The 25,533-nt window shown below is 38.7% G+C and overlaps 1 protein-coding gene across 1 annotated transcript in view; it reads left to right on the top strand.

The window, feature by feature from the left end:
* Positions 1-25,533, top strand: part of sorcs2 (sortilin-related VPS10 domain containing receptor 2) — a 381,090-nt gene that overhangs the window by 188,637 nt on the left and 166,920 nt on the right. The window contains exon 3 of the mRNA XM_055229165.1: positions 18,328-18,427. Coding sequence (XP_055085140.1) covers positions 18,328-18,427 — 100 coding nt within the window. The remainder of the gene's footprint in view (positions 1-18,327; positions 18,428-25,533) is intronic.

Here is a 25,533-nt window from a genome sequence, read left to right on the forward strand (position 1 = left end):
TGGAATCTATACTTTTCTTTTTATGTAAAGTTGCTCAGTCGGTTGAATGGTCAGCTTTGATGGTTTGATTTCCATGACTGTTGTTGTGTCCTTGGGCAAAACACTTAACCCCCCGCACTCAGGGTCTTAGAAGTTGATATTTGTTCAATTGCTCAACTTACTTAACACACAAAATTTCTAGTAAGTTAGTAATACCATGAAAAATCTTGACCCATTCAAAACAGATTACTATTCAAAACATTTATGTTGGTTATGTAAGGTCCATATCACTACATCTTTACAAGTATTTGTTGTGCTGAAAAAAAAACAAAAAAACTTTGTTGACCTTATTCTGCCTCACCCACTTTTGCTTCTAGATGCTCTAAACCACATGTTCTTTGTGGTGGCACTTCCGGTGAATAGCAGGTGAATAGCAAAAGGCTATTATTATTATTATTATTCAGTTTTTAGATTACAAGAAGTGTTTTTGCTTATTTATAAAGGAACATTGTATTACATTAATTTGTGTATACATACATGCTTGATATTCCCCTCACATGAAAGCATGTAAGTTGCTCGCAGTACAAAACAGTCCTTTGTTTGATATTAACCAACTTACAGCAGACAGTAAAGAGTTGTTGTGGCGATGTCTCTTCCAGGTCCAACTAGAACCTTCACAGCAGAGTTATAGCTTTGCTTTTGTTTTTCATTCATCAAACGAGACAGTTATCTTTGAAAAGTCCCTGTTTAACCACAAATTGTATCAATAGGATAGTGTCGTGACGTCTGACAGGAGGGACCAAAAAGATAGAACTCGGGGAAAGGTTTAACAGTGTTTATTCACAGGAGTGCAAGTGCAAAAATGACGGCAGATCAATCGGTGAGTCGGGAACGGGGTGTCTGCCGTGGTCCAAAGACAGAGCGTGAGTAGCAGAGACTAAGACGGGACAAACAGTACCGGTGGAGAAGAGCAGGGTCGGAGGCAGGAGAGCTAAGCGGGCCCAGGGAGCGGGATCTGGTGAGGAGCAAAAGTATCCAGTTTAGCAAAGTCAAAAAGGGAAAAAATATGAACTGAAATGATTGCAGATTAGCTCCAGGTTTGCACGGGAGGAGCCAAGATCTTCGCCCCAGCTCCAGGCTCGGAGCACAGAAGGGAGGGGAAAAAGACAAAAAAAAAAAGCAGGACAGACAGGGATCAAGACAGATAGGATAGGGACATAGGATTGTATATGTCTCACTAACTCCCTTCCACTGCTGACGCTATCTTAGCCTAGCCTTGCTTACAATAGATCTATGCTTATACTCTTGTTAGCTTCAAACAGCTGCAATCTCTTTTTAATTTGAGATCTGTTGTCGCAAAAAAAAACAAAAAAACAACAGAAGTGACCTCACAACTCAACAACTCTATAAGGACAGTGTAGGGCCAGTTCTATTACTTCTAATGTTACGTCCATCCATAGTGATAAAAGTGAGGAGTCTTATGCCTGAGGAGCGCCCAAGGCTGTGGCTCCCTGCATACTGTTATACTACAAACTGAGACAGTAGACTAGTGATGGAGATGGGACACGACAGGACCAGCACACTCAACACTAAACTCACAGCTACAAGCAAGGAAGGATCAGGCTGGAAAGGCAGGACACTTTTTCCCCAGGGTTTTTAGAATAGTATAGTAATGAGATAAGACTTACAGCATTTCAAACACAATGTTCTTAATTAGGTAAGTTAAAATAGCTTGAATTATTTATCTTGATTTGAGTATATTTTGACTAGCCTTGAAATGTGATTTGCCAATTGATCAAGGATTTTTCATTCCGTGTCTTGTTGCAATTAAAAATGTTGTACTTGAAAAGGCATCACAGTCGTATTGTACTTAAGAGAAAAAAGAAAAAAAAAAAAGCTGAAAAAATATTATTGTAGAAAGAAAAATGAACTTAAAATAAGTTGAATTTTGATGTTGGACAATAATGTTACTTGACACATAAAGGATACAGGTCAGATCTGTGGAGAGGCGAACCTGCTTACATGTTTTTCAAGTAAAAGCATCTGCAATTGAATAAATACTTTTAATGCCATACTGTGGAATATTCCAGGCAAAACTCCAAAGCAACAACATATTGTTGTGGTGTACCCTTTACCAGAAAAATTGCATAGTATATCTTTAAAGGTCCTATATTACCCAAAATTGACTTTTGTGAGCTTTAAGCCATGTTATAATGTTGTTACCTCCTCATAAACATACCTGGAGTAGTGTGTTATTTCATTCACACATGTTTGAGTAACCCTTTATTATTTGTCTACTTCTCCAAAGCTCAAAACGCTCTGTTCCACATTATAATGTCATGTAGTGGTAGTTTTCAAGTTAACACCTGCCTTTTACATCCAAATGATTTTAATGAAGGTATATGGAGTTTCAAAACACAAAGGAGCACTTCCTGTATTATCACATGATATCACAATGTGGAACAGAGTGTTTGAGTTGTGTTAAGCAACTGTGAATGAAATAAAACACAACTCTTGGTATGTTTGTGATGAGGAAACTAAATAATATCATAGAGCAGAAAACAGCATAACATAGCACCTTTAAATGCATATGCCATCTGCCTCAATTCTCATTCAGAAAGGAGTTTTTTTTTTTTTAAATACCATGGTACAATATATATATATATAACTCAAAGGGCTGTTTTTGGTACTTTGTGTTGAGTCACTGTCCTGTCTGTATCATTTGTCATCAGTGTCTCTTGTGTTGCGTCGCGTCGGCTGGAGGAGAGGACAGACACATGCAGTTTGCCTTGGCCGCAGGCGCTCATGTGGGCAAAGTTACAACACTAAACGGATTGAATGGACACTCGGAGCCAAAGAAGTGTCCCCTTCACTGCCGGCTCTTATTGATAGAGCCTGATCTCCAGTCACTTCCACTGTACCTCAGTGCACTGTCTGGCATCTCTGAGTATAAATCACAATGAGGCTAAATGAGCGAGACAGTTCAATTACTAGCTTAAATATTTTTATATGGTAAATGTTGACACCAATATGTCTTGCTAGAGATGGGTGACACCAGTGATTTTTGTTTCAATGCAATACAAACCGATACTATGGCAAGTATTGTTGTATTGATCCCATACTAATATGTTTTGTATTAAAATGCAATGAAACTCCTCCTCAGCTTGAGCTTGATTTATGTGCAAATAAACAAACATAAATAAATAAATACAGGTTGTCCATAAAGTCTCTTTGCAGTTTAAAACATTTATTACAAAGGCAATTGGTAAGATATCTAAATCAGACTTGTTCTATAGTATTCAGTGGTTTTCCAATTTTTATTTTTTTTTTACCTCATTTAATTCACCTCTATGGGCACCATTTGTCGCACGAAGCACATCAAGACACATTAAGACACATCAAGACGGTACTCGGTACCTCGTCGGTATTTCTTGTTTGCTGTAGTATAGCCTCGTCAGTGGTTGCAATCGCATCTGTTATCTTTTGCTTTAGTTCAGTAATGCTCCATATCTTTGATTCATTGAGTATGCGTATCTGACTTTTGTCTCAATAAACCATGATATATATTGTGCTTTTCTTGAGGAGCAGCCCTCTTTTACGGGTTCTTTGCAAAAGATGCCTCTTTAATCAACAGAATGCCTGAAATACAATAATGCAATGTGATTAAAAACTTTTATGACCACTTAGTACAATAGAACAAATCTAATTAATATACCTTATCAATTTCCATTGTAATTAAATGTTAAAAATGTAAAGAGACTTTAGGGATGCCCTTTGTACATAAACAATTTTCAGTACCTTGTCAGTATGGATATATTAAAGTTTAGGTATTGATTCGCTCATCACTACTAACATCACTACAACATGACTCTTAGTCATGTTGTCTTTTTGTAAGTTTAAAGCCACTTTACCATGCAGTGAACTGATAGAGGATCTTCTTTACTGTAATTATTTTGTTGTATATGTATATATTTCTATTTCTATTTCGTGCTTTTAAATCTTAAATCCTTTTTAAAGAAGAGTGAATAGGCAAGGTTTTTGGTGAGCATTTTTCACCGTAAATCCAAAATCTCTTATATTCTAAATTACTTGGCCTGGACTACTGAACTCAGGACAACAAGCTTTCAGTAAGGCTAAGTTGAACACATATGAACTGATCAGACCACAGTGAGATTTCTATATGAAGAATTGGAACTGCAATGGATTCTATTTAAACTCCAGAGTATAAAACTATGCTATAAAAGCTATGCGATTATAAAAAGCGGTATGTCGACCTTTATAAAGCTGTTCGTTTGCTCCCATAGAAGCCCGGGGGCCCGAGCGAGTCTGACATTTAAGGCACAAATGTTACAAATGTTGGGTGTAATTATTTTTTACAGTGACACAAATGGCAGTGAAATCAAAAGCACAAAGGCGTGAACACTGACACATCTGTGCTGAGGGCATAAATAAGGTAATAAATCACATTGTAAGACCTTAGCTTGGGATCATATAGGGAGCATATTTTGATTCAATTTATTTTATTTGATTTTATCATCACTAGTTTAAAACAGATAGTTGGTAAACACTTCTACTTACATGTCATCGGCTGTCGTTGATTGCCAATCATGTTCGGCTACCTTTGCCTCTCAACCTCTCAACCTCACTTCTCAAACACTTAATTCAGCTGTACCACATTTGTCCACGCTAAACTTCAAATTCCCCAAGGCAGCAAAATCGTCAGCCACCTCAGCCTATCTCTTCCCTCTTCTTCATCTCAGCCAGGCCATGCTCTTTGTCACATTTAGCCCAGTTAAGAGTGTAGAAACTCTTATTGTAGTAACTAGAAAAAAAGCTCAAATTCTCCACAGCAGCAAAACTGTCAGTCACCTCAGCCTGTCTCTTCCCTCTTCTTCAACTCCACCAACCAATGCGTTTTATCATATTTGACCCAGAAGCCCGTTAAGAGTTTCTGTTGAGAAACCGTTATTTTAGGAACTGGCAAAAGCTGTCAATGACATGTCTACTTACTTCCTTAGCTTCTTCTCTCACTTTGATGTTGAACCATGATAAAGAAACTACTGCTTCTACTGCTATATAATATTGCCTGGCAGTTGCTTCCTCATGGCCTTGTAAATGTATAGGCTGTTAAAAGGCATTAGTGTAGTAGTAATAAAAAAATTGGTACAGATCCATTACCATCATAATCCTCGTACCTATCAAAAAATAAAAAATAAAATAAAATAAAAATGGTGCAATTTCTTTTGAATTCATGACCAAAATCCATTTTATTTACTTATTTATTTTACCCTTATTTCATCATTTCACTTTCATTCGTCTTTATTTATCCAATGAGAGGCCCAATGAAGGTACCAGTCTCTTTTTCTCATGAGTTCTCTGTTAAAATACAGTACAAAACAAACAAAAACAAACAAAACAAATAACTGCGTAGGTCCATTTAAAACATTAGGTTGAATTAAATATGGGGCAGCTTGTAATAGAAGTTTTGGATCAAGGTTATCAGCTCTCGTGGACTTCTTTTGGTCTATAGAGCGGAATGCATTTAAGACCTCCATGTAAGTGAAAGAGAAAATGTTTCTGTTATCTGTCCGAGATTCAGATTCAACATAATCAAGAATCGGAAGGATCATCATTATTATCCAAAACATCACATGCAGAGATAAAATGCCTATTAAAAGCATCACATATCCTCTTTACAATTTACAATAGCTGAATCACAAAAAAACATCAGCTGGTAATGTGTGAATATAGGTCCTGACCCGGATCTTACAGCCCTCCAGATTTCAACAAAGACATGAAGTAAGTTTTTGCATTCCTAACTGTCAATTTCTTTTTTGTGCGAAAAAATGCCCGATCCAAATCTGATCTAGTTGTGTGTGCAGTTTTTCAGCAGAATTTTTTTTTTTATAATTAAACCTGCGATTTCTGTGTTGAACCAAGGATTGTTACAGTGTTTCATTCAAATTTTTCTTTTAGATGCATGTCAGGCAGAACATTAACAACAAAACGCTAAATATCTCAGAACTACTAAGATAGATGAAACTCTATAATTGAGAATACTATTACTAATGTCTTCAAAAACTTCACCTTTTCAAAATCTAGTAAATTTGTTTCAATCCATACTCTCTATACTCATCATCACAACAGTACATTTGCAATAATAACCCAAAATGTACGGACATATCGGCTATATTCTTCACACCATGGAGCAAAAATCTGGAAACATCTCTTCCGCTTGGTGAACCAGCAGAGCGAGCAGGCAGCGGTCCAGGACGGGGTGATCGATGGCGGGGTAAGGGCACTCAAGAAGCCCTCTCATCACTTGAAGAGCACGGAGCCACTGGAGCACGCTTATCTAGCTTTACACTCTCAGCCAAGAGGAGGCGCCGTGACAACCATCTCAAAATCTATTTATCTACAGGTGGGATTGGTCCTCAGCGATGGCACTCCAGTAAGATGACTCAAACGCTGGGAAGATATTGTTGTTTTGTGATAGAAGTAAAGCCTAAGAGACTAGAAAAAAATGACTTCAGACCAATGACGATAGAGAGTGCTACTTCATTAAAAGTGTGCTAAGTAACTTTTCTCGTGGAGGGTATAATATTCTCTACTCTAAACTACTCACCATAATCTGTACTACTAATGACTGACTCTATTTACTCTTCAAAACTCCCCACCTTTACTGCAGAACACCTACATTTTGTTAGATGAATGTTTAAACTGCCTGAAAAATGTGTTCATTGCCTAGACTGTAGATATAAATGGACATAGCTAAACTGCTAGTCGCCAGGTTTCAAATAGGACGTGATCATAGACTTCCGCTTCCATCAATTCTGGCTTCAATTCACTTTACATTAGAAAACTGTGGCCTCTATCTTTGTAACTGCTGCTGTCAGCCTTGTCATTTTGGTCAGAAAATGTATTGACCCACTCTACATGATCGTGGTGTTTTTATTTCACTATTGTGTCCGTAACTCACAATATAAACATAAATAAGTGACAAATTAGCTGCCTTCTTTCCCGAGGTGAGTCCCACTAGTGTTAGCAACAGGTTTGATTGACAACAACACTTAATGCCCGCCTCTTGCCCCAGATTGGCTCTTTGGTTGCTGTGATACTCAAGGTCGGAATTCGCCCTGTAACCTCTATGTAGTAACACTATGAGTGACATCACACTCACTTTTGTCCACTTCCTTATACAGTCTATGGTTCATTGTTTGTAAATTGTACCTGCATTTTGGATGTATTGATTCCTTCTTAAAACTCTACCTGTCATTTTCAACTTTAATTTCTCATCACAAACTGCCACTTGACTGACGTAAAACTATGATAAATATTTACCACAGGTACTACCTCAGTAAACTAAGTCATAATTAGAGAAACATGAAAACCTGTCATATGCACTTTAAGCTCACCCATTACATTTGATTTTGTTGACACATGAGTTGACAAAGTGCTCTTCTAAGTGCCACTTTCTTCAGTTATTTACGGTTCACCTCTCAAGATGTGCTAAAATGTGTCTCCTCTTCTCCCTACTCTGTCAAACTAGCACATTCAATGCTCCTTGGCTCCTGTCACCCATAACCGTGTTTCTAAAAACAGTTTTAGATTTTCCTATAGACAATCGTGGGATCCTCTTTAGCTCCTTTGACGCAATCTACACGGACCAGATGACCAGAACGCTTTTGTCCACCTGTGTCTCTCCAGGTTTATCAGTCAGAAACAGGACATAGCTGTAAAAAAAAAAAAAAAAAAAGGCAGAATTTAGCATTGAAGTGTAGCGGGTCTAAAGGAGATGCTAGCGGTCAGGCGGAATGGTGATTTTCAGCTGTCTGTCCGCTACCAGGTGAAGGGCATTCTGTGGCCTGTCCATGTGTGAAACAGATGGACACCAGCTGTTGGATTGGATCTGGTCATACAGAGAAGTCAACCATTACATTACAACAACTGACAGGTGAAATGACCACTGACAGGTGAAATGACCACTGACAGGTGGAATGACCAAGGTGGATTATGGCGTCATTATTGCACCTGGCACTGAAGAGATATAAGGTTAAGGTACACTTTAATGTCCCCATAGCTAAATGGTGCTTGTGACTTTATTACCACTGAAAATCAACCATCTCCTTCTCAAATGATTACATTTGTTTTTTATCTGTAGTAGCAAAATATCTATTGCTCCCTACATTCATTCAGGCATAGGTGTGGGCAGCTATGTGTTTACACCGATGCAAGGACCCCTTCTGCCAGTTCCAAGGTGTGCTGAGGTACATTTGAATGTCTGTTTTATAAGTTAGACTGAAAGTTAGTGAGCTTACATTTATCTAGTCTTGGGCAATGCAATAAGAACACAAGAAGATGACTGTTTTGGGAAAGACGGTGAGAAATAGCCTATTACTTAGTTATTAATCTAATGGACATGACATGCCTGGATAAAACAGTGAAGCAGGATGTTTATATCATATAGAAATATATATATATATATCTAAGCAACATGAACACAGTATGGTGAGTCAGCTTATTCAGTTGTCTGCTTTTAATTGTTGACTTTTTCTTTCACAGCAAGTCATTGACTAGGCTTCTGTGACTGTTTAGGCTTAATGCTGATAACTCGCTGGACAACTAAATGGCCTGTGAGCGAGTCGTGACTCGTAAATGCATATTGTATAGGCTCCTTAATATGCACATTTACTCAAATTGGAAGGTAATTATGTAAGCAACTACGTTGTGTTACTCAAACTGCTGACTGTGGTCATAATATAGTTACCACAGTTAGTCATCTTTGCCAGAGGTCGATAGTACTCAGGCTACATTTACTTGAGTACCTTTGGTTTTGGTTATACTACTTTGCACTTCTACGTGAGTAGCCAATATTATTTTGAAGTGTACTATTACTTGTTTACAACGTTTGGCTTTTACCCTACCCACCACTGCATTTTATAATGTAAATGTAAGACCACTGTAGCCTACTGGAACACACTAAAATCCACCACAAACCAAGAAAAAAATTGAATTTTAAAAATCTTCTGGGATAGTCATAATGTTGTCAAATCAGTGAGTCACCAATAGCTGAGCCAAGGTGCAACTGTATATGCTTTGTGTCTATGACCACTGTTAGGTGCTGTGGCCAAGGTAGATTATGTCTTTTGCATCGCAGAGGAGATATGAGGTCATGGTATACTTTATTATACCTACAGGTAAATATTTCTTGTGAATTTGACTCATACCTCAATGCTTCCTTAGGCATCTGTCAGGGGCGACTGGAGTGCAAATATTGAGCATGGGTGTTTCGAGTCTACATTTTATCCTCAAAGTTGAGAAAACACTGAAAAAAAACATATGTAAGATTTTGATTTAAAATTCCATACACATGAACTAACTGTCCTCAGATGTGAGTTAAACATGTCAAATCAAATCAAATTATTCTTAATTTCAAAAACATTGGGCATGATGTTCTCAAGACAATCATCCAATCAGGACGCAGAGTGATCCTCACAAACGTCTCTCATTTCGGTTGTCAGTTTCAGTGTTGACATCCAGGTGGTTTAAATCTAAAAGGACCCTTAGAAAAACTGATCAAGAATACATTTTATACATGTATTAATATAAAAATGAAAAAGAAACAGCAAATCTATAAAGGCACTTTGCAAAACCTTTATCACGCATTGATGTGAGATCTAAATGTTTCATCCCTTTCATTGCCCTCTTACCCTATATTCTAGTAACACATAGACTCCTGAACTCACTTGTTGAACCAATATTATTCAGAACTGCATTTAACCAGCTGGCGGCTAATGGCAACTTATTCCGTGCAGTATTTTATCATTGTCATTGCTATTACCTTATGTGCGATAAATCTGGAGCTGCATACCCCCTCAGCACGCTCTCTCTCCCCAATGAAGGATGGGCACATTCAGGCTGTTATGATCACTTGTGGTCCCCGTGCTAACCCGCAGTCGCACATTTAGCTTGTACCTGCTGATGGGCTAATGGCTCCACTGAGTGATGCTCTGGCAGGAGGCTTGGCTATCTCGTAACTCATCTCAATCACAGCACAGTACGTTAGGTCTTTGGAAAGCAATGTTAATGGCAGGGTTGCAAAAATTAGCAAAGGCGTATTTTAAGCATTACTTTTAATTGGTGGTGTACTTTGTTGGCGGAATTTGTTTTTTATGGTTGTAGGTTTTATGTTGATAGGTTAAAGTTCAACCCGATAAACACAAAAGTGTAAAAAACATAATTTAATGGATGGTAAAATGTTGTCACTTAGACTTCATGAGATCCAATGTCTGAAATTGTCAGTGATCAAAATTTTTAATTAAAAGGTGTACAGCCAATTCTTTACAAGTAAAAGCATGTTGTTTGGAGCAGAGTTCAGACTTTGGAGAAGTAAATTGTAAATTGTGTGTTAATATTGAATTAGAAATCATGATTCATTTAGGTTCACTGGTCATGGTGAAGAAGGCGAGACGGAGAGGTTGAAGAGGCGGATGGTTTTCCTGCTGCTGTGGAGAAAGGTAGTGTGTGTGTGAGTGGAGGTAAGACAAGATGGACAAAACAACTTCTGAAACGCACCAAAATGTTTCTTGGCACCTTCTGTGTTGAAGGTAAAGGTGACAAAAAGGCAAAAAATAAAATGAAATATTGAAAGCAGCAATATGCTAAGATGTGCTAGCAAGCTGCGCTATAAATCAAGCTGCACGGGTTGTCCTAGACTAGAGGTTATTAAAGTCTAAACCTGCTTTGTCAAGGTTTGATAACCTTGCACTGGAAGATGGCTGCAATGTTTGATTTTTCAATCCTTTTCATGGCTCACAGCTGATTTCTTCGAGTTCACACAACTTTTGTTGCGAAGCAGGTAGCATTTATTTTCCAACAAGAAACATCTTAATGTTAATAGTTGCAAACAATGTACCAAGTGTTAAAGTATTATACACATTAAATTTAGCCAAAAACTATATTGTTTTAATTGGAAGTATGTCAGTTGGCTGCTCGGCTATGGCAAAAACTCTGCCTCAAAGTCCTGAAGGATATCGATGGGAGCCATTCCAGATTAATAATGGGTAGAACTCAATTCAGACTGCTACACATATCAATCTGGTGTTAGTGGTATGAGCATTCACTTCCACAAACCCAAAGGTTATAGGTTTGATCCTACTTGTGCATAGTATCATTGTCTCTTTGGGCAAGACACTTCACCAACCTTACCTATGTATGAATGTCATGTATGAGTGACAGCCACACTTCTGTCAGTCAAGGCAGTCGGGGATCTATAGGCTGCTTGCCATCACTGAGTATGGAGTGAATGGATAATGCACAAAAGTAGATAGTGTGATCTGTCTTCTGACAGTACATATAAACCACCAATTGTGTACATACTGAACACATTTACAAATGACCAAATCATTTAACCTGAATGTTTATGTCCATTTGTTGCTTGGTTACCTCTTGTTCCTCCTGGCCCTCCATGTTTTGTATGTGTCCTGTGAAGCGTTAGATGCACACTGCAAGTTTGACATATGAGGACATTAAATTTGAATCAGTACCTGTCGGCTCGCTCAGACGCTCCGGCAGTTGTCTGTTTTGTGAAGCGTGTCGCTGAAAATACAATTCCTCTCTTTGGTCTCTGTCACATCCTTTCTAAATGTGTTCGCTCATGTTAGCCTCTAGCTTCAGTTCTTTCAGGTCTTGGTGTTACCATGAATAGTCTATTGGTGGGGTTTAACCAGTGAGTGGAAGGTCTGCCTTACATTGTTGCACTTTTCGAAATTTTGTAAACATGATGCGATAAAATGGTCCAGTTAGCATTGGTGATGCATTTTTATTACGCAATGCTTTGTAAATCATTCAAAGGTTTTATTAAAGAGGCTGTACCATTTTTTCCCAGTTGAGCAAATTTAGTTTTGCTCCAGAACAGATATTGTAAAAGCAACTTTTAGCATCAAAATGAGACTTGTGTCCTGTCTGCATCTAATTATAAAGTATTTTATTATTGTCCGAGAACTGGGAAGTGTGTTGTTAACATGCTGAAATTCGTTAGCATTATATCTGCAAAACTCAGTTTTACAGAATAATTTAAGTGTACATTCAGAAAATAATGCCTTTGAATAATTTGAGTAAAAGTCTCAACAAATTCTCTTATAATCTATATTTTTGTCCTGAGGTTAAATGCTAAATTACCTGCAGTGTACAACAACATTCACTTGCAAGCTACCATTGCTTTTAGTGTCATACAAACAACTTCACTTTTCAATACCTGAGCAGATGCCATCCCTGTGTCCTCTGCTGGCATTTTATACACAAATTTCACATCTGAACTCTGCTTTTGGGAATCTTACATTACAAAATCCTATGAAATCCATTGTATAGTAGTTATGTGTTTATTATAAAAAATGAAGAATTAGTGTTGGACTCTCATTGGCTCAGTCTAGTGTATTAGCTTTGCCTCTTTGAGCCTTTTGTTCCACTTCTCATCAGCTCCTCTGTGTTTCAAAGTCATTACTCCTGGTTAATCTCCAATAGCTCTGGCCCGCTCTGCTAATCGAAAGGGCACACTGTACAAAATGAGCCCTGCTATTATCTCACCATCATAATTCACACCATATAAGGAAAGCACCGGGGCGGAGATTTTCCACAAGCAACCCCAAATTAACCTTATTAGTGATGTTATGTCTGTAATTAATCTGAGCCACCTCACTGTCACTTCCATTTTGGGGAGAGGAAATTGTGTAATAGCAGTTTTCATTTTGTTTATAGTGTTGTAGATTTGGAGAGTCTTAACCAACATCTGTAGTTCTTCAGTAAGTGTGAGTGTTTTAAAGAAATGTCCAAACAAAAATCCACACTTTATCAGATTCTATTTAGAACTGGGTCTGTAAGCTTTGCAGTTTAAAGACGTATTTGTAACTTTTTGCTGCTTGTCTCCATGGAGAGGTTATTGCTTTGCCTAGAATGTTCCACAGTATGTCATTCAACTTGTCTTTGGAGATAAGCAGGTGGGGCTACCAGGCCAAGTTACAGGTCAGATCTGTGGAGAGGTGACGCCGCTCACAGTAAGAATGCATGAGCAATTAAAACAGCTGTAATGAAATAAATGCAAGATAATGCCATACTTAAGAACATCCCAATAAAAAAAAAAAGACTTTGCCATGGAAAATGCACTGTGTAAAGTTTCTGGTTACAGGTAGCCTATATGCCACATGCCTGTTTCCATGGCGATGTTATGAAAACAGGCATGTGGCAGAACAGTTACACAGTGCATTTTTAAAGTGTTTTCAGCTGACAGCTATAATGCATTAGTAACTGAAGTATTTTTTAAATCTATAAAACGTTTAAAACATTGCATACTGGTTTATTTGTGCTAACAGAGAAGAATTTGAACTTTGCTTTGATTTTGTGACAATAGATCCAGTTAATATAGAGATATTAACCATAAACAGGTTCTAACTTGACTAACTAACTAACTGAGGCAAATTCTACCTAAAATTCTCACATCCCTTTAATCTCCTTTCAGTTTAGAATGTAAAACAATTAACTAGATTTTTATTTATTTTAATTTTTTTGTAAAATCATTTGTCAAGAACCCCAATCTACCTGCAATGCACACCCTCTCCTAACACTGCTAACACTGCCATCAGCTCGTCCAAGTCTCGTCAGGTTAAACACTGCGTCTCTGTGAAGTAGAAAATGAAATCTCTCCCAGCTCTCTTCCCCTGTCAACCCTCTCCTTTCTCCTCCAAATGCCCAAGTGCACTCTGGGCAACCACTCCAGCTCCATCTATGTGTGTATCTATGTGACAGCGCTTGATGCCCCACCGCACTAAGCTAAGTACATCGGGGCCGTTGTTAGCCACCCCGACGTGCCAGCTCATCATTTTGTTTCATCTGCGGTACTGGTTGCTGGCCTCCCTCGCGGTGAATAGACAAGCTAGGGCTAAATACGGCAGAGTCTATGCTGTTTTCGAAGCAAGAGAGCAGAGTGAGGTAAAGAGGGCTATACAAGGACTCAAGATGGTGTTGAATTAGGGATTGTGTTTTTAGGGGTTGCTACAGTTGCTCTGTAGGGACAGTTTTTTTACACGCTCAACCATTCTTGTTTTTCAGGTAAGTTCTTACACAGATGATATTAACGTCGGCCTAACAAAAATTTCAGTCCCTGCGATTGAAATGCATGTTTTCTTGTATCCTTGAGCAAGACACTTTATTCTTTACTCTAAGAAAAAGTAGGCTGGCCATCACTATCTGTCAGAAGAGAACAACACTGTATAAGGAACTACTTGATAGACTGCCTGAATATCTCACTCGCTTGTTGAACTTTGATACCTAAACTTTTAATACAAGATCTCATGTCTACACCTAAACACTGTCCACACTAGAACTTAAATGGGAAAAAAGCTTTTGGTTATTTATCTTCCGGAAAACTGAATAAATTTCAAAGACATGCAAAACTGGATACATATGTAAGTGCAATCGGATGGTGTAAGTACCTTTTGGAGAGATACGGTTGTTGTTAACTATCATCAAGTTGGATTAAAATAGTAAAAGAACAATAGCAGAAGTAACAGTAAAAGTAGTTGGCATTTGTTGTGAATGTAAACCAGAAGTAGTAGGTGGAGTTTCAGTAGTAGTAGTGGTAGTAGTGTGGCCATAGTGTGTGTGGGTGTGTGTGTGTGTGTGTGTGGGTGTGTGTGTGTGGGTGTGTGAGAGTGTTGGCGGTGGTCGGTGGGGCTGATGGTCAGTCTGCCCCAGGGCAGCTGTGGCTGTAGCAGTTGAAGTAGTAGTAGTGGTAATAGTAGTAGCGGTAGTGTTGTTGTTGTCGTAGTCACAGTAATAGTTGTTCTTTGCAGCCTGCTGCATTACATTGTATGCTGATTGAAGAGTAAAAGAGTTGTAGTAAAAGCAATAGCAAAAGTAGTTAGAATTATTGTAACCAATGTTCCCTCTAATTTTTCACGAGTCTGAGCAAACACACAAACTCCCTGAGCAGTCCCATGGACCACTGTGAGCAACATCAGACGTGTGCACTGTGGTCATGCTGCATCGCATCCATCCAAGTTAAATGGTTTATTAAAAGAATCAAATTGTCGCATTTACATTCCTGTTAAAAGACTTTTAATTAAGTGCTTTAGCCCACTTATACAATGAAAATGACAAAAATCTTGCTCATGACCTGTGTAGTATGTTAATGCTATTGGGAGTATAAATATTTCATTTTAACTATGGCAAAACATGAGCTTCCAACCAAATCAAGACAACTGTAAACTCCAATGTTGAAAACACACTTAACATGTTCATTATAAAGCTCTGACTTGTATTATGAATATAAGCCATTGTGTGAAGCTTTTGCTGTGCACTGAGTGAGATTGTCCTACTGTGGTCTGGGAGACAGTCCGGTAACTCTTTTTCAATATAAGACACGATCATTTGATTTTTACAACTCATAAACTAGTGACAGTATTCAATGACCAATATACACGGAGAGGAATCTGTATCTGCACACCCAGCTGCTCTATTACGGTACATTTACATATCATATCAAAACACAATATAAAATGTATATTTGTATATAAAATATAGTCAAAACAAGTGCTATGGGTCAAAATAAATATATATTTACAAACCACACACTACAAACAGTAAACAAACACACACACACTTCAAAACGTAAACAAACACACACTGGAAACTAAAAATACACTGTACATGTGACAGTGTGACAGTCATTCTGTGACAGAGGTTGGAGGATCGAGCCCCGCTCGGACCAACTTCTGTCATTGTGTCCTTAGTTCTGTCATTGTGTCCTTAGGCAAGACACTTCACCCAAGTGGTGTGTGCGTGAATAATTGGTGGTGGTTGGGGGGCGCAGATTGGCATTAGCTAATGCTAATGATTACACATAATACACATTTGACCCACAATTAAGTCAATAGCAGAATAAACCACGCTTACCGATCAGCAACAGCATCCAGTCCATCAAAACATAACGTCCTCTGCTCCTGAGTCCATCGTGAGATCTTCACTCGGTTCCACGAACCGCTCCGGGTCCGAGATGCCTCTAGTTTAACTTGTACAAACACCCACAGTGTCCTCGGTTGCGTACTTCCTTTCTTTTGTCCGTTTCGTCATGTTTAAAACACAAAACTGCTGCAAAACAGTGCGTAAAATTACACAATTACGCGTGCGTAATTTTACGTGCGAATCTTTGCCCGAGGGCGGGCCGTCGGAGCGTTAAGGGGTTAAACAGCACAGCACTTGGAGTCATTAGCGAGTCTTCACTCCACATTGGTCACATCGGCTAAAACACTGGGAGCGAGACATGAGGACGTCTGTCAATAACGTTGATAAGCTGCGCAAATACGTATGTGAATCACATAATTGTCTGGAGCAGCTCGTCCCCGGTCACACTCACTGACTCACATTGAAAAATAGCGCAGAATGAATTGTTGTGTGTTTATTTTATTTTCAACTCCGGTTCTATTTTTTTGTGCGCAGCACATTTTTTCTGTGTGCGGAGACCGTGTCAGTAGTGCGCAATTGCGCACGCGCGCAGCTTAGAAGGAACAGTTAACCAGTAGTAGTAGTACTTGTTTTTACAGTATACATGAGTTAATATAAATGGATCATTTAACTGAAAAAGTATTTACTTATCAAATTATTTTTATCTTAAAGAAATACAATGTGTTATAACTTTGCAACACAAGATTTGCCCCTTACGCTTGGCTTTTTCCAGCTTTTATTCCTACTTCTTTACCAATGCCTTGACTCTGGTGTTCAATCTCTGAAGCTTTCAGTTTAGTATTATAGCATTAGAATGTTGTAGTTATAATATTAGTGCTCCAATATTCATTCCAACCACACACAGAAGTCCCAAACACCCAAGTACTTCTTAAAGTGTCAGATCTGGAGATAGCGCTGCGCTTCATGACTGGCCCAAGGCTGTTTTTGCATTGTGTCTGTGACAGGTAGAGCAGAACACTATTCCCTCTGCAAATCTTAATATTTTTATCGCTCATAAACTGCACTTCTGGAGCACTTTGAGAAAGAAAGTTGGCAATATTTTTTCTTGTTATAGTTGTTGCAATATAAAAAACATGCACAATGAGGCAAGTGGTAGAATGTTTGTCTTATAAATGGAAGGTTGGAGATTTGATTTCAGCTAAAACCAGTGTTGGTGTTCCATTGGGCAAAACGTTTCACCCACATTGGCACAGTATGCCAGTCATGTCTCTTGCACCTAGCCCCAAGGCAACTATGGCTACAGAAGTGTGTGTTGAGGGAATCAGAGATTGTCTGATATGGATTTTTGAGTCTATATCCAATATTTGCTATGTTGCTGTGGCTGATAATCCAAATCCATAGCAAGGCTCACAGATGTAGCTGAAGTCATGATCATAAACTTACTTTTCACTTTTGTAATATTAATTAATTAATTAATTAAAATCAATTAAATTAAAGTAAAAATGTAAATTAAATCGATAAAAAGAATCTGTTGCATCTATGTATGAAAATATAGCTATATAACTCTCTTCTATTTCCATTTGTTTCTCATGAGTCCAAAAAGTTCAAAAAGACAAATCTGATGGACCAAACCAGGAATAACACATGGATACACCATAGACTGTATAAAGAAGTGGATTAAGTGAGTGTGACATCACCCATAGCGTTCAGTTCCAGTCAAATGAAGCTCGTTAAGGGTATTTATAGGAGTAAATTTGGAGCCGAGTTCCATATTTGGAACTCACTAATATCATAGCTTATCTTCTCCGCACTGCTGGTTTAGCAGGGACTGGGTGCTTTGGTCAATCAAACCTGTTCCTAACGCTAGTGGGAGCAAGCTCGGGGAAAGAAGGCAACTGATTTGTCTGTAATTAATATCTTCATTTGCAGACAAAATAGTGAAATACAGCAGGATCATGTAGAGCAGGTTAATACAAATATTTCAAGACCAAAATGACAAGCCTGACAGCAGAAATTTTGAAGAGAGGAGCGGCAGTTTTTCAATAGAAAGTGAACTGGAGTTGATGGAGCTGGACGTGCACCCATGCTCACTTCCTATTTGGAATGCGGCAACTAGCGGGTTAGCTATGTCCATTTATATATACAGTCTATGGGGCATACAGCGTCTGGAGCAGCACTGGAAAAATATGTATGCCTAATATCTGCCTTTTTTACTATATTGATATTGATACCTGCGAAAACCCTTCAATATTAGCCACTATCGATATTAGAAACAGTACATTGGCCATCCCTAATCAGTAATACATTGTAAATCATGATTGAACAACAATTGAACTTATATACATATATATTTTGCAATGATTTCTCTAAAATGTATGTTTTCTCTTGCAGGTCAACGGACTATGGAACAACTTACAGCAAACTCAACCTGATGCCGGGGACAACCATTGTGGTGACCAGTTTTTACATCTGCCCCACCAACAAGAAAAAGGTACGAGCTCAAGTCAAGAATCCATCCACGGTTAAGTTTTTGCTATGAGAAATTATTTGCATTTTGAAAAGACGCAGTTGTAGAGGAAAAGCCACTTTGTTTAGTCTGAGCTAGAGGCCTAAATAAATATTCAGGAGGCAGAGGAGGAATTTACATATTTTTGATGTAAATAAACGGCACAAGTGCTTTTTGGAAGTGGGTGAAAGCTTGTAGCTGTTGTCAACACGAAATCTTTGATAACAGCTCTGATTTTAAATGAGTTTAAATTTGGTGGATTGTTCGTGTTTCTGGAAAGTATTGTCTAAAACACATTTTAAAAGAAGGATTGACTATAGACTCATAATTATGGCATAATTATGGAGTGGTTGTCTTTTTATTTTGCACTCTTGCTCAGCATGTTGAAAGCAATGAAGCTCCTTTGTGTATTTTAAGTCCATACAACTTCACTGGACTTATACCTGTGCTCAAATTGCCTTGTTTGAAATTTTGGAAGAGATTGCTAGATTACTCAAACATGCATGGATGACATATAAAGCTTCTTATTTATTTGTTTGTTTATTTATTTATTTTTAATTAGCTCAAGCTGGGGTGGAGCAAAAGTAATTATAGCCTTATATATGTAAAGAAAAAGATCCCAACTCAAAACAGCCCAAAACTCTGTATCCCAGCTTATCGAAGCAAACACTTTACAATCTCTGGTTGTAAACCAGTCTTCCATCTCCAGGCAGTGGTTTGATAAACTCCATTCTACCACCGTCTTACTGTCACCTCCACCCTCTCCATGTCTCCAACCGCCTCTGGCAAATAACAACCAGGGTCTATTTCCATGTCATTAAATGTTGCTTCAGATCACGTTTTGGGACAGAAATGGTGAAGAAAGTGTGGCAAAAGTGACTGGATTTGATCTAGCTCTATCTCATGATCGATTGGAGCAGCCCTGGACTTTGCTGATAAGTGTTGGACAATTAGAGCAGAGCGGAGGAGGCAGTGGAGCACTCATCTGGAGTTAGCTACTGCACCCCAGGCTCAGGCAGGCTTATCTGACACTACACGGAGAGAGGAGTGGAGTTTGAAGTGCAGAGGGGCCAAGGGCGTAGGGGAGAGGGGGAGTGTGTGTCCTCAGGATGAAGGGGTACTGGTGGTAAAGTTAGTGATGGGTAAGGTGAGTTTTCAGAAGACATGAGCATGGTTGATATTTTAGATTTTTATGTCATGTAATAGTAAGAATTATTCAGTTACAAAAATAAATACATTTAGTACAATATGCAATCTTCTGCCATTGCTTTTCTTGAATAGGTGAATACACACTTATCAGTACTGATTTAGACTTGGTTTGGTTCTGTTCTAATCCTGGTTTAGTCCTAGTCTAGTCCAGCTTTAGTTTCAGATTGAGATCTAGTTTAATCTTAATTTTGATATGCGTGAATAAGTTTTGGTAAAGCCATTATGATAGCTGCTGCAGTCATTGCGCCCTCTCCTGGTATGATATGCACACATTACACAGTTGACTTTAGTTGTTTTTCTTACATGCTTTAATGCTTGAATAATGGACACTACAGGACCTTATTGCCATACAACTGACATTGTAAATGTCTGATTATATTATTAATATTATTATATTATTAATACATAATATATTTGAAAATAAACAGGAGAGTGAAAATTAAAATACATTCCATGGTTATGCTGCCCCTTTTACAGAAAATGGGAAATTCTCAAATAGATTATCCCTGAGCTTTGTTACTGTCAGATATATTACACTACCTGGATAATAATATATTGATGGCAGGCAATACATTTTAATGTATAGAAAGTTACAGCATTGGTCATCTGGACACTGTTTTTGCAATTAAGATGTTGCGGCTCCTGTCCAGAAGCCATTTTATATTTGATGGTACTGGCTTAAGGCACTAGGGTTAGTGTTAGGTTCAGATCCAAAAGGGAGGCGTTTTACTTTCTTGTTTTCTAGCTAACATCTTTATGGGTCATTACGCCCCTGTTGTTTTTGGCTATCTCTGTCATAGTTTAGTAAAATTCAAATCTGTAAACTGGACAAAAAGTTGTTGGAGTGAACACTGCCTTATATTAATCTGAAGGGAGGAGCTAACTACACTAAATCTAACAGTCCTATTTTTTTCATTTTTTGGCTAGGTATAATGAGCTGAGTCATATTTAGTGAAGTGAGTCATATTTAGCATAATCATTCAGGCCCCTAATGGGTGCTCTCACACCTATTACACTGGTCAACCCTAAATTTATTGTCTAAGATTTTTTTTAGCTAATTTAGGATCATTTTGATGTGCTGAATCCAAAAATCACATTGGTTTTGCTCAATCAGGTCAGCTTTCTGAACTAAGATACATATTTGTTTTTGACGATTTTGTTTACATGTATGAGTATATAGTTCTACCTGTTTGCATGTTTTTTCCTCAGTCTGGCTCCGTTTTTCAGCCTGTTCCAGCCCTTCTTTTGTTCCCTCCCTGGTTTCCCTGCAGCTGCCTCTCGTTTTGTTAATCAGCCCAGGGTAGCCTATATATACTGCTTCTGTTCAGTTAGTTTTTGCTAGATGGGTGACCAGTCAAGAGCAATGTTGAAGCTCATCTGAAATACTCTGTTGTTTGCATTTCTGCAATTCTGATCTTGCATTTGTCTCTGTTTGTGTGACCTGTTCCTGAGTTTATTTTCCCCAGCCTGTTTCCCTTATTGAATCCCCTGTGTGGAAGAGATTTTCGTTGATATTAAATAAGACATTCCTCAGTTGTTTATTCCCTGATTTACCATATTCTGAATTACCTACTTAAAGGACACTTTCTGTTGTAGTTTATAGGACATTATATTACAAGTGGATGAAATGGCTTCGACTAGAAGATCTTGCAAAAATAAGCCTGACATATTCTGCTACATCTGCGGTGAATACACCAATGTTCCTAACAGGAATCAAGTCACAAGTTTCATAAAGCGTGCTTACCATGCTTATTTTGGTATTAAATTTGGTGACCAAGATGAAGCTTGGGCGCCACACATGGTATGCAAGTCATGCACCGAGTATCTGCGTCAGTGGACTAAAGGCAAGAAGAGTTATCTGAAGTTTGGAATTCCCATGGTTTGGAGAGAGCCGACAAACCAAGTCATTGACTGCTACTTCTGCGCTATTGATGTGACTGGGATCAACAGAAAGTATCGAAGCAGCCTCAAGTATCCTGATCTTGAATCAGCACGTTGTCCTGTAGCTCACTGTGATGAAATTCCAGTACCTGTCTTTGCAGAAGTTCCTGACATCAGTGACAAAGATTCCTCCAGTGTTCCAGAAGATGAAGAACAAGAAGAAGTGGTTTTTAATGATGATGTTCCACATCCTTTTTCCCAAAAGGAGCTAAATGATCTAGTTCGCGATCTCAGCTTATCAAAGGCCTCTGCTGAGCTATTGGCATCCAGATTGAAGGAAAAGAACCTCCTCTCTGACAGTGTTCGCATAACCTTTTACCGCAACAGACATCAAGAGTTCCTCCGTTTTTTCTTTGAAGAGAAGGACTTGGTGTACTGTACAGATATTGCTCAGCTTCTGCATAAGCTTGGAGTGCCACAGTATGAACCCAAAGATTGGAGACTGTTCATTGACAGCAGCAAGCGATCGCTGAAATGTGTTCTGCTTCACAATGGCAACCAGTTTGCCTCTGTACCCCTTGCTCACTCGACTACAATGAAGGAGAAGTATGTGTTGGAGAACATTTGTTATGCTGCCATGCCATGCTTTTCCAGAATTAACCATAGAGAAGTTGAAAGCTGGCATCTTTGATGATCCTCAAATCCGTCAGCTCATCAGAGATTCTGAGTTTGAAAACTCAATGAACGAAGTGGAACTGCAAGCATGGAAGGCTTTTGTTCTGGTCGTGAAGAACTTTCTTGGCAACAACAAGGCCAGGAACTATGCAGAACTTGTCACCAATATGCTGACTGCTTTCAGAAACCTTGGATGCAACATGAGTATCAAAATGCATTACTCATTCTCACATATGGATCGGTTTCCTGAGAATCTGGGATCACTGAGTGATGAGCACGTTGGAGAGATTCCATCAGGACATAAAAGAGATTGGAGACCAGGTATCAGGGATGCTGGGATGCAGTCATGATGGCTGATTACTGTTGGACTTTGAAGAGAGACATCCCTGCTGCTGAGCATTTAAGGGGTTCAAAGAAACGGAAGTTCATGTCCTGAATTTTGCACAATGATAACGTAACTTTCAAATTGACATGTACTTACCTTTATCAATTAACATAACGTAACATTTAATTAATACATTCTGTTAGAAAACTATTTTTTATCTCCTAAAACATTTTTTGGATGAGAAATATTAAAGAAAATCAACTGATAATGTCACAAAATTGTTATCAATTTAGTCAGAAGATCGGATTTTTCAAAATCAAATTAGCATAAAAACTTGACCTGATTGAGAAAAATGGATATCATTTTTGGATTCAGCGGTGCAAAATGGTCCTAATTCAGTTGAAAAAACAGACAACTTTCAAAAATGTTTTTTTTGTAACCCAGTGTTATCATACTGGCTAACCCTATTTTCTTTGTTTAGGTCTCAGAATGAAGTTATAAATTTGAGATAGATGATGTCTAAGACCCCCATTCCTGTTCAAAGAAGAACTGTCTTTCCTTGCCTCTTTAACTTGCCCTCTTTGTCTAAGAGCTGTATCTCACTATTTTTCAAGGAGTGGTTAGTGGCTTTGAGATGTAGATGTACAGTAGATTGAGGTCCCGAGGAGTTCTGGTGATGGTGTTGGTACATTCTCTTAAGGAATGGCTGTTTGTTTTACCTGATTAGCATTTGTTTGCCTTGTGGTCTTTCTCCACGGGTTCAGAATGCTTCTGTAACAGACAACACAGTCACCCTGGATTGAATTCACACACCAACTACCTTTCTAATATCATTTCACCCATTTATGTCAAGACTTTCACCACAAAGCCACCAACCATTTCGCTCTCAACATCATTACATTTCCCATATCCTCTCTTTGTCAAACTTCATACCCTCCCTCCCTCCCTCTACCCCCATCTCCAAAGCCACGCTCAAACGCCCTTATCGATTCCGCTAATCACATCAAGAGCGCCATGGACAGGAACGCTTGGGGATTACAGGCCTGTACGAGACATCTCACAGACAGGGGTGCGAGGGTCGTCTGAATCAATACAACCAAGGCAATTACCTGTCCACTGTCCATGTACGAGCCAACCTGTCTGAGAGGGCTTCATTAAAGAGCTATAGAAGCACTGTGGACATCCCATAGGGTGAAGTAAATAAAGAGATGTGAGGTTGGGCACGTTTTGCCTCAACGGTCTGCCTTGGCTGTGGTCTCCCGGGGTTGGAGAGAAGGGGAGGTCGGGGGGTGGAGTTAGACATTGGGAGGTGATGAATGGAGGGGTAAGGGGTCAAGTGTTTAAAAGTGTTTTCTGGCATGTTAGATTGTTGGGGTAAAGATGTTATACTGGGTTTAAAGAGGGGGCATTATGTAAAATCGACTTTTTGGAGTATTCTGCCATGTTATAACATTCCCTCATCAAAAACATGCCTGAAAATGTTTTATACATTTAAGTAATCTAGTATTCTCACCTGGGCACTATTTGAATCCTCCTTATGGTTAGCAGTACGATCTTATCCAAAGATCAGCCCACAAGCCTACTTATCCCATGCTCCCAGATGGCCATTTTTTGTAGATACACAAAAGTAGGATACAAAACAATACACTATAATTTCACAAACCTGTATCCTACTTAGCAGAGTGAACGTTGATTGCATTGTGATAGCACTCTGAAGAGAGAGTAACTTAGCGTGGAAGGGAGGGTCAAAAAATGAAACTGAAACTCATTTATTAATATGCTAGGGAAAATGTAGCATGTTGCATCAAAACAATAAAAGTTAACATGATGATCTTAATACGTTATGTGTTAGCAGTTAATATCCCATAGAGGAGTAATACCCCCCCCCCCCCCCCCCCCCCCCATGTAGACTAAACTGCTTTTCATAATTTAACAAATCAATAATAATAATACATTTTATTTATAACGCACTTTACATTTGACATCAAATCTCAAAGTGCTACAATGCAAAAAGACTTTAAAAACAGAAGACAATTAAAAATCAATGTAAAAGCAATAAAACAATAGCCGGTGTTTAGCTGTAGGCCAGGGTAAAAAGGTAAGTTTTTAGTCCTCTTTTAAAAGCATCCACCGTCTGTGGAGCCCTGAGATGGTCTGGGAGGGCGTTCCACAGACAGGGAGCAGCCACTGAGAAGACTCTGTCGCCCATGGTCTTGAGCCGTGACCTGGGCATGACCAGACAGTGATGTTGGCCTGACCGAGTCTTAGTGGAGGTGTGTGGTGTGAGCAGTTCAGTGAGGTAAGTGGGGGCCGCACCGTGGAGACAGTGATGGGTGTGCAAGAGGACTTTGTATTGAATACGGAAATGAATGGGGAGCCAGTGCAGAGAGTGAAGAGTGGGGGTGATGTGCTCGTGTTTACGCACCCTCATCAGTCCAAAATCCAATCAATTGAGATAAGATTTTGAATTTATGCCTTTTTTTTTTTGTTTGTTCATGTAAAAATTTTAAACATGCGTGCAAGAGTACTGAAGGTCCAATATATAACTTTTGTGTTGAGGGTTTTCAAAAATCTAATTGCAGTTGCTAATAATACATGTCTACTGTACATTTGAGGCATGGTGGCACAGTCTGTAAGCATTTTGACTCTGACCAAAGGGTAACTGAATCAAAACTCTTGTTCCGTCACTCAGTAAGTAATGCATTGTAGCTGGTTCACTAGTTTCAATGTACTTTTCCCTTCAAATATACCTAAGAATAACTTTTCACACTTTGAGTGAACACAGTCAGTCCAATCTTACGTAACCCTACGACTTGGCATAAAGATACTGCTGATGCTACAATCTTCTGTCAATAAATCCTTGCAAACTTTGAAGAAAAATGCTATCTCAAAATGCACCGTCTTGGCGTTTTACAGTTTCTGATCTCTGAGCCCAAATGTAAGAAGTTATTTTCAACATTAAAGGCCCCCAGTTGAGTTTAAAGACAGTGGGACGTTGCAT

The sequence above is a fragment of the Periophthalmus magnuspinnatus genome, chromosome 18 (genome assembly GCF_009829125.3).
Source record: "Periophthalmus magnuspinnatus isolate fPerMag1 chromosome 18, fPerMag1.2.pri, whole genome shotgun sequence".
NCBI lineage: Eukaryota > Metazoa > Chordata > Actinopteri > Gobiiformes > Gobiidae > Periophthalmus > Periophthalmus magnuspinnatus.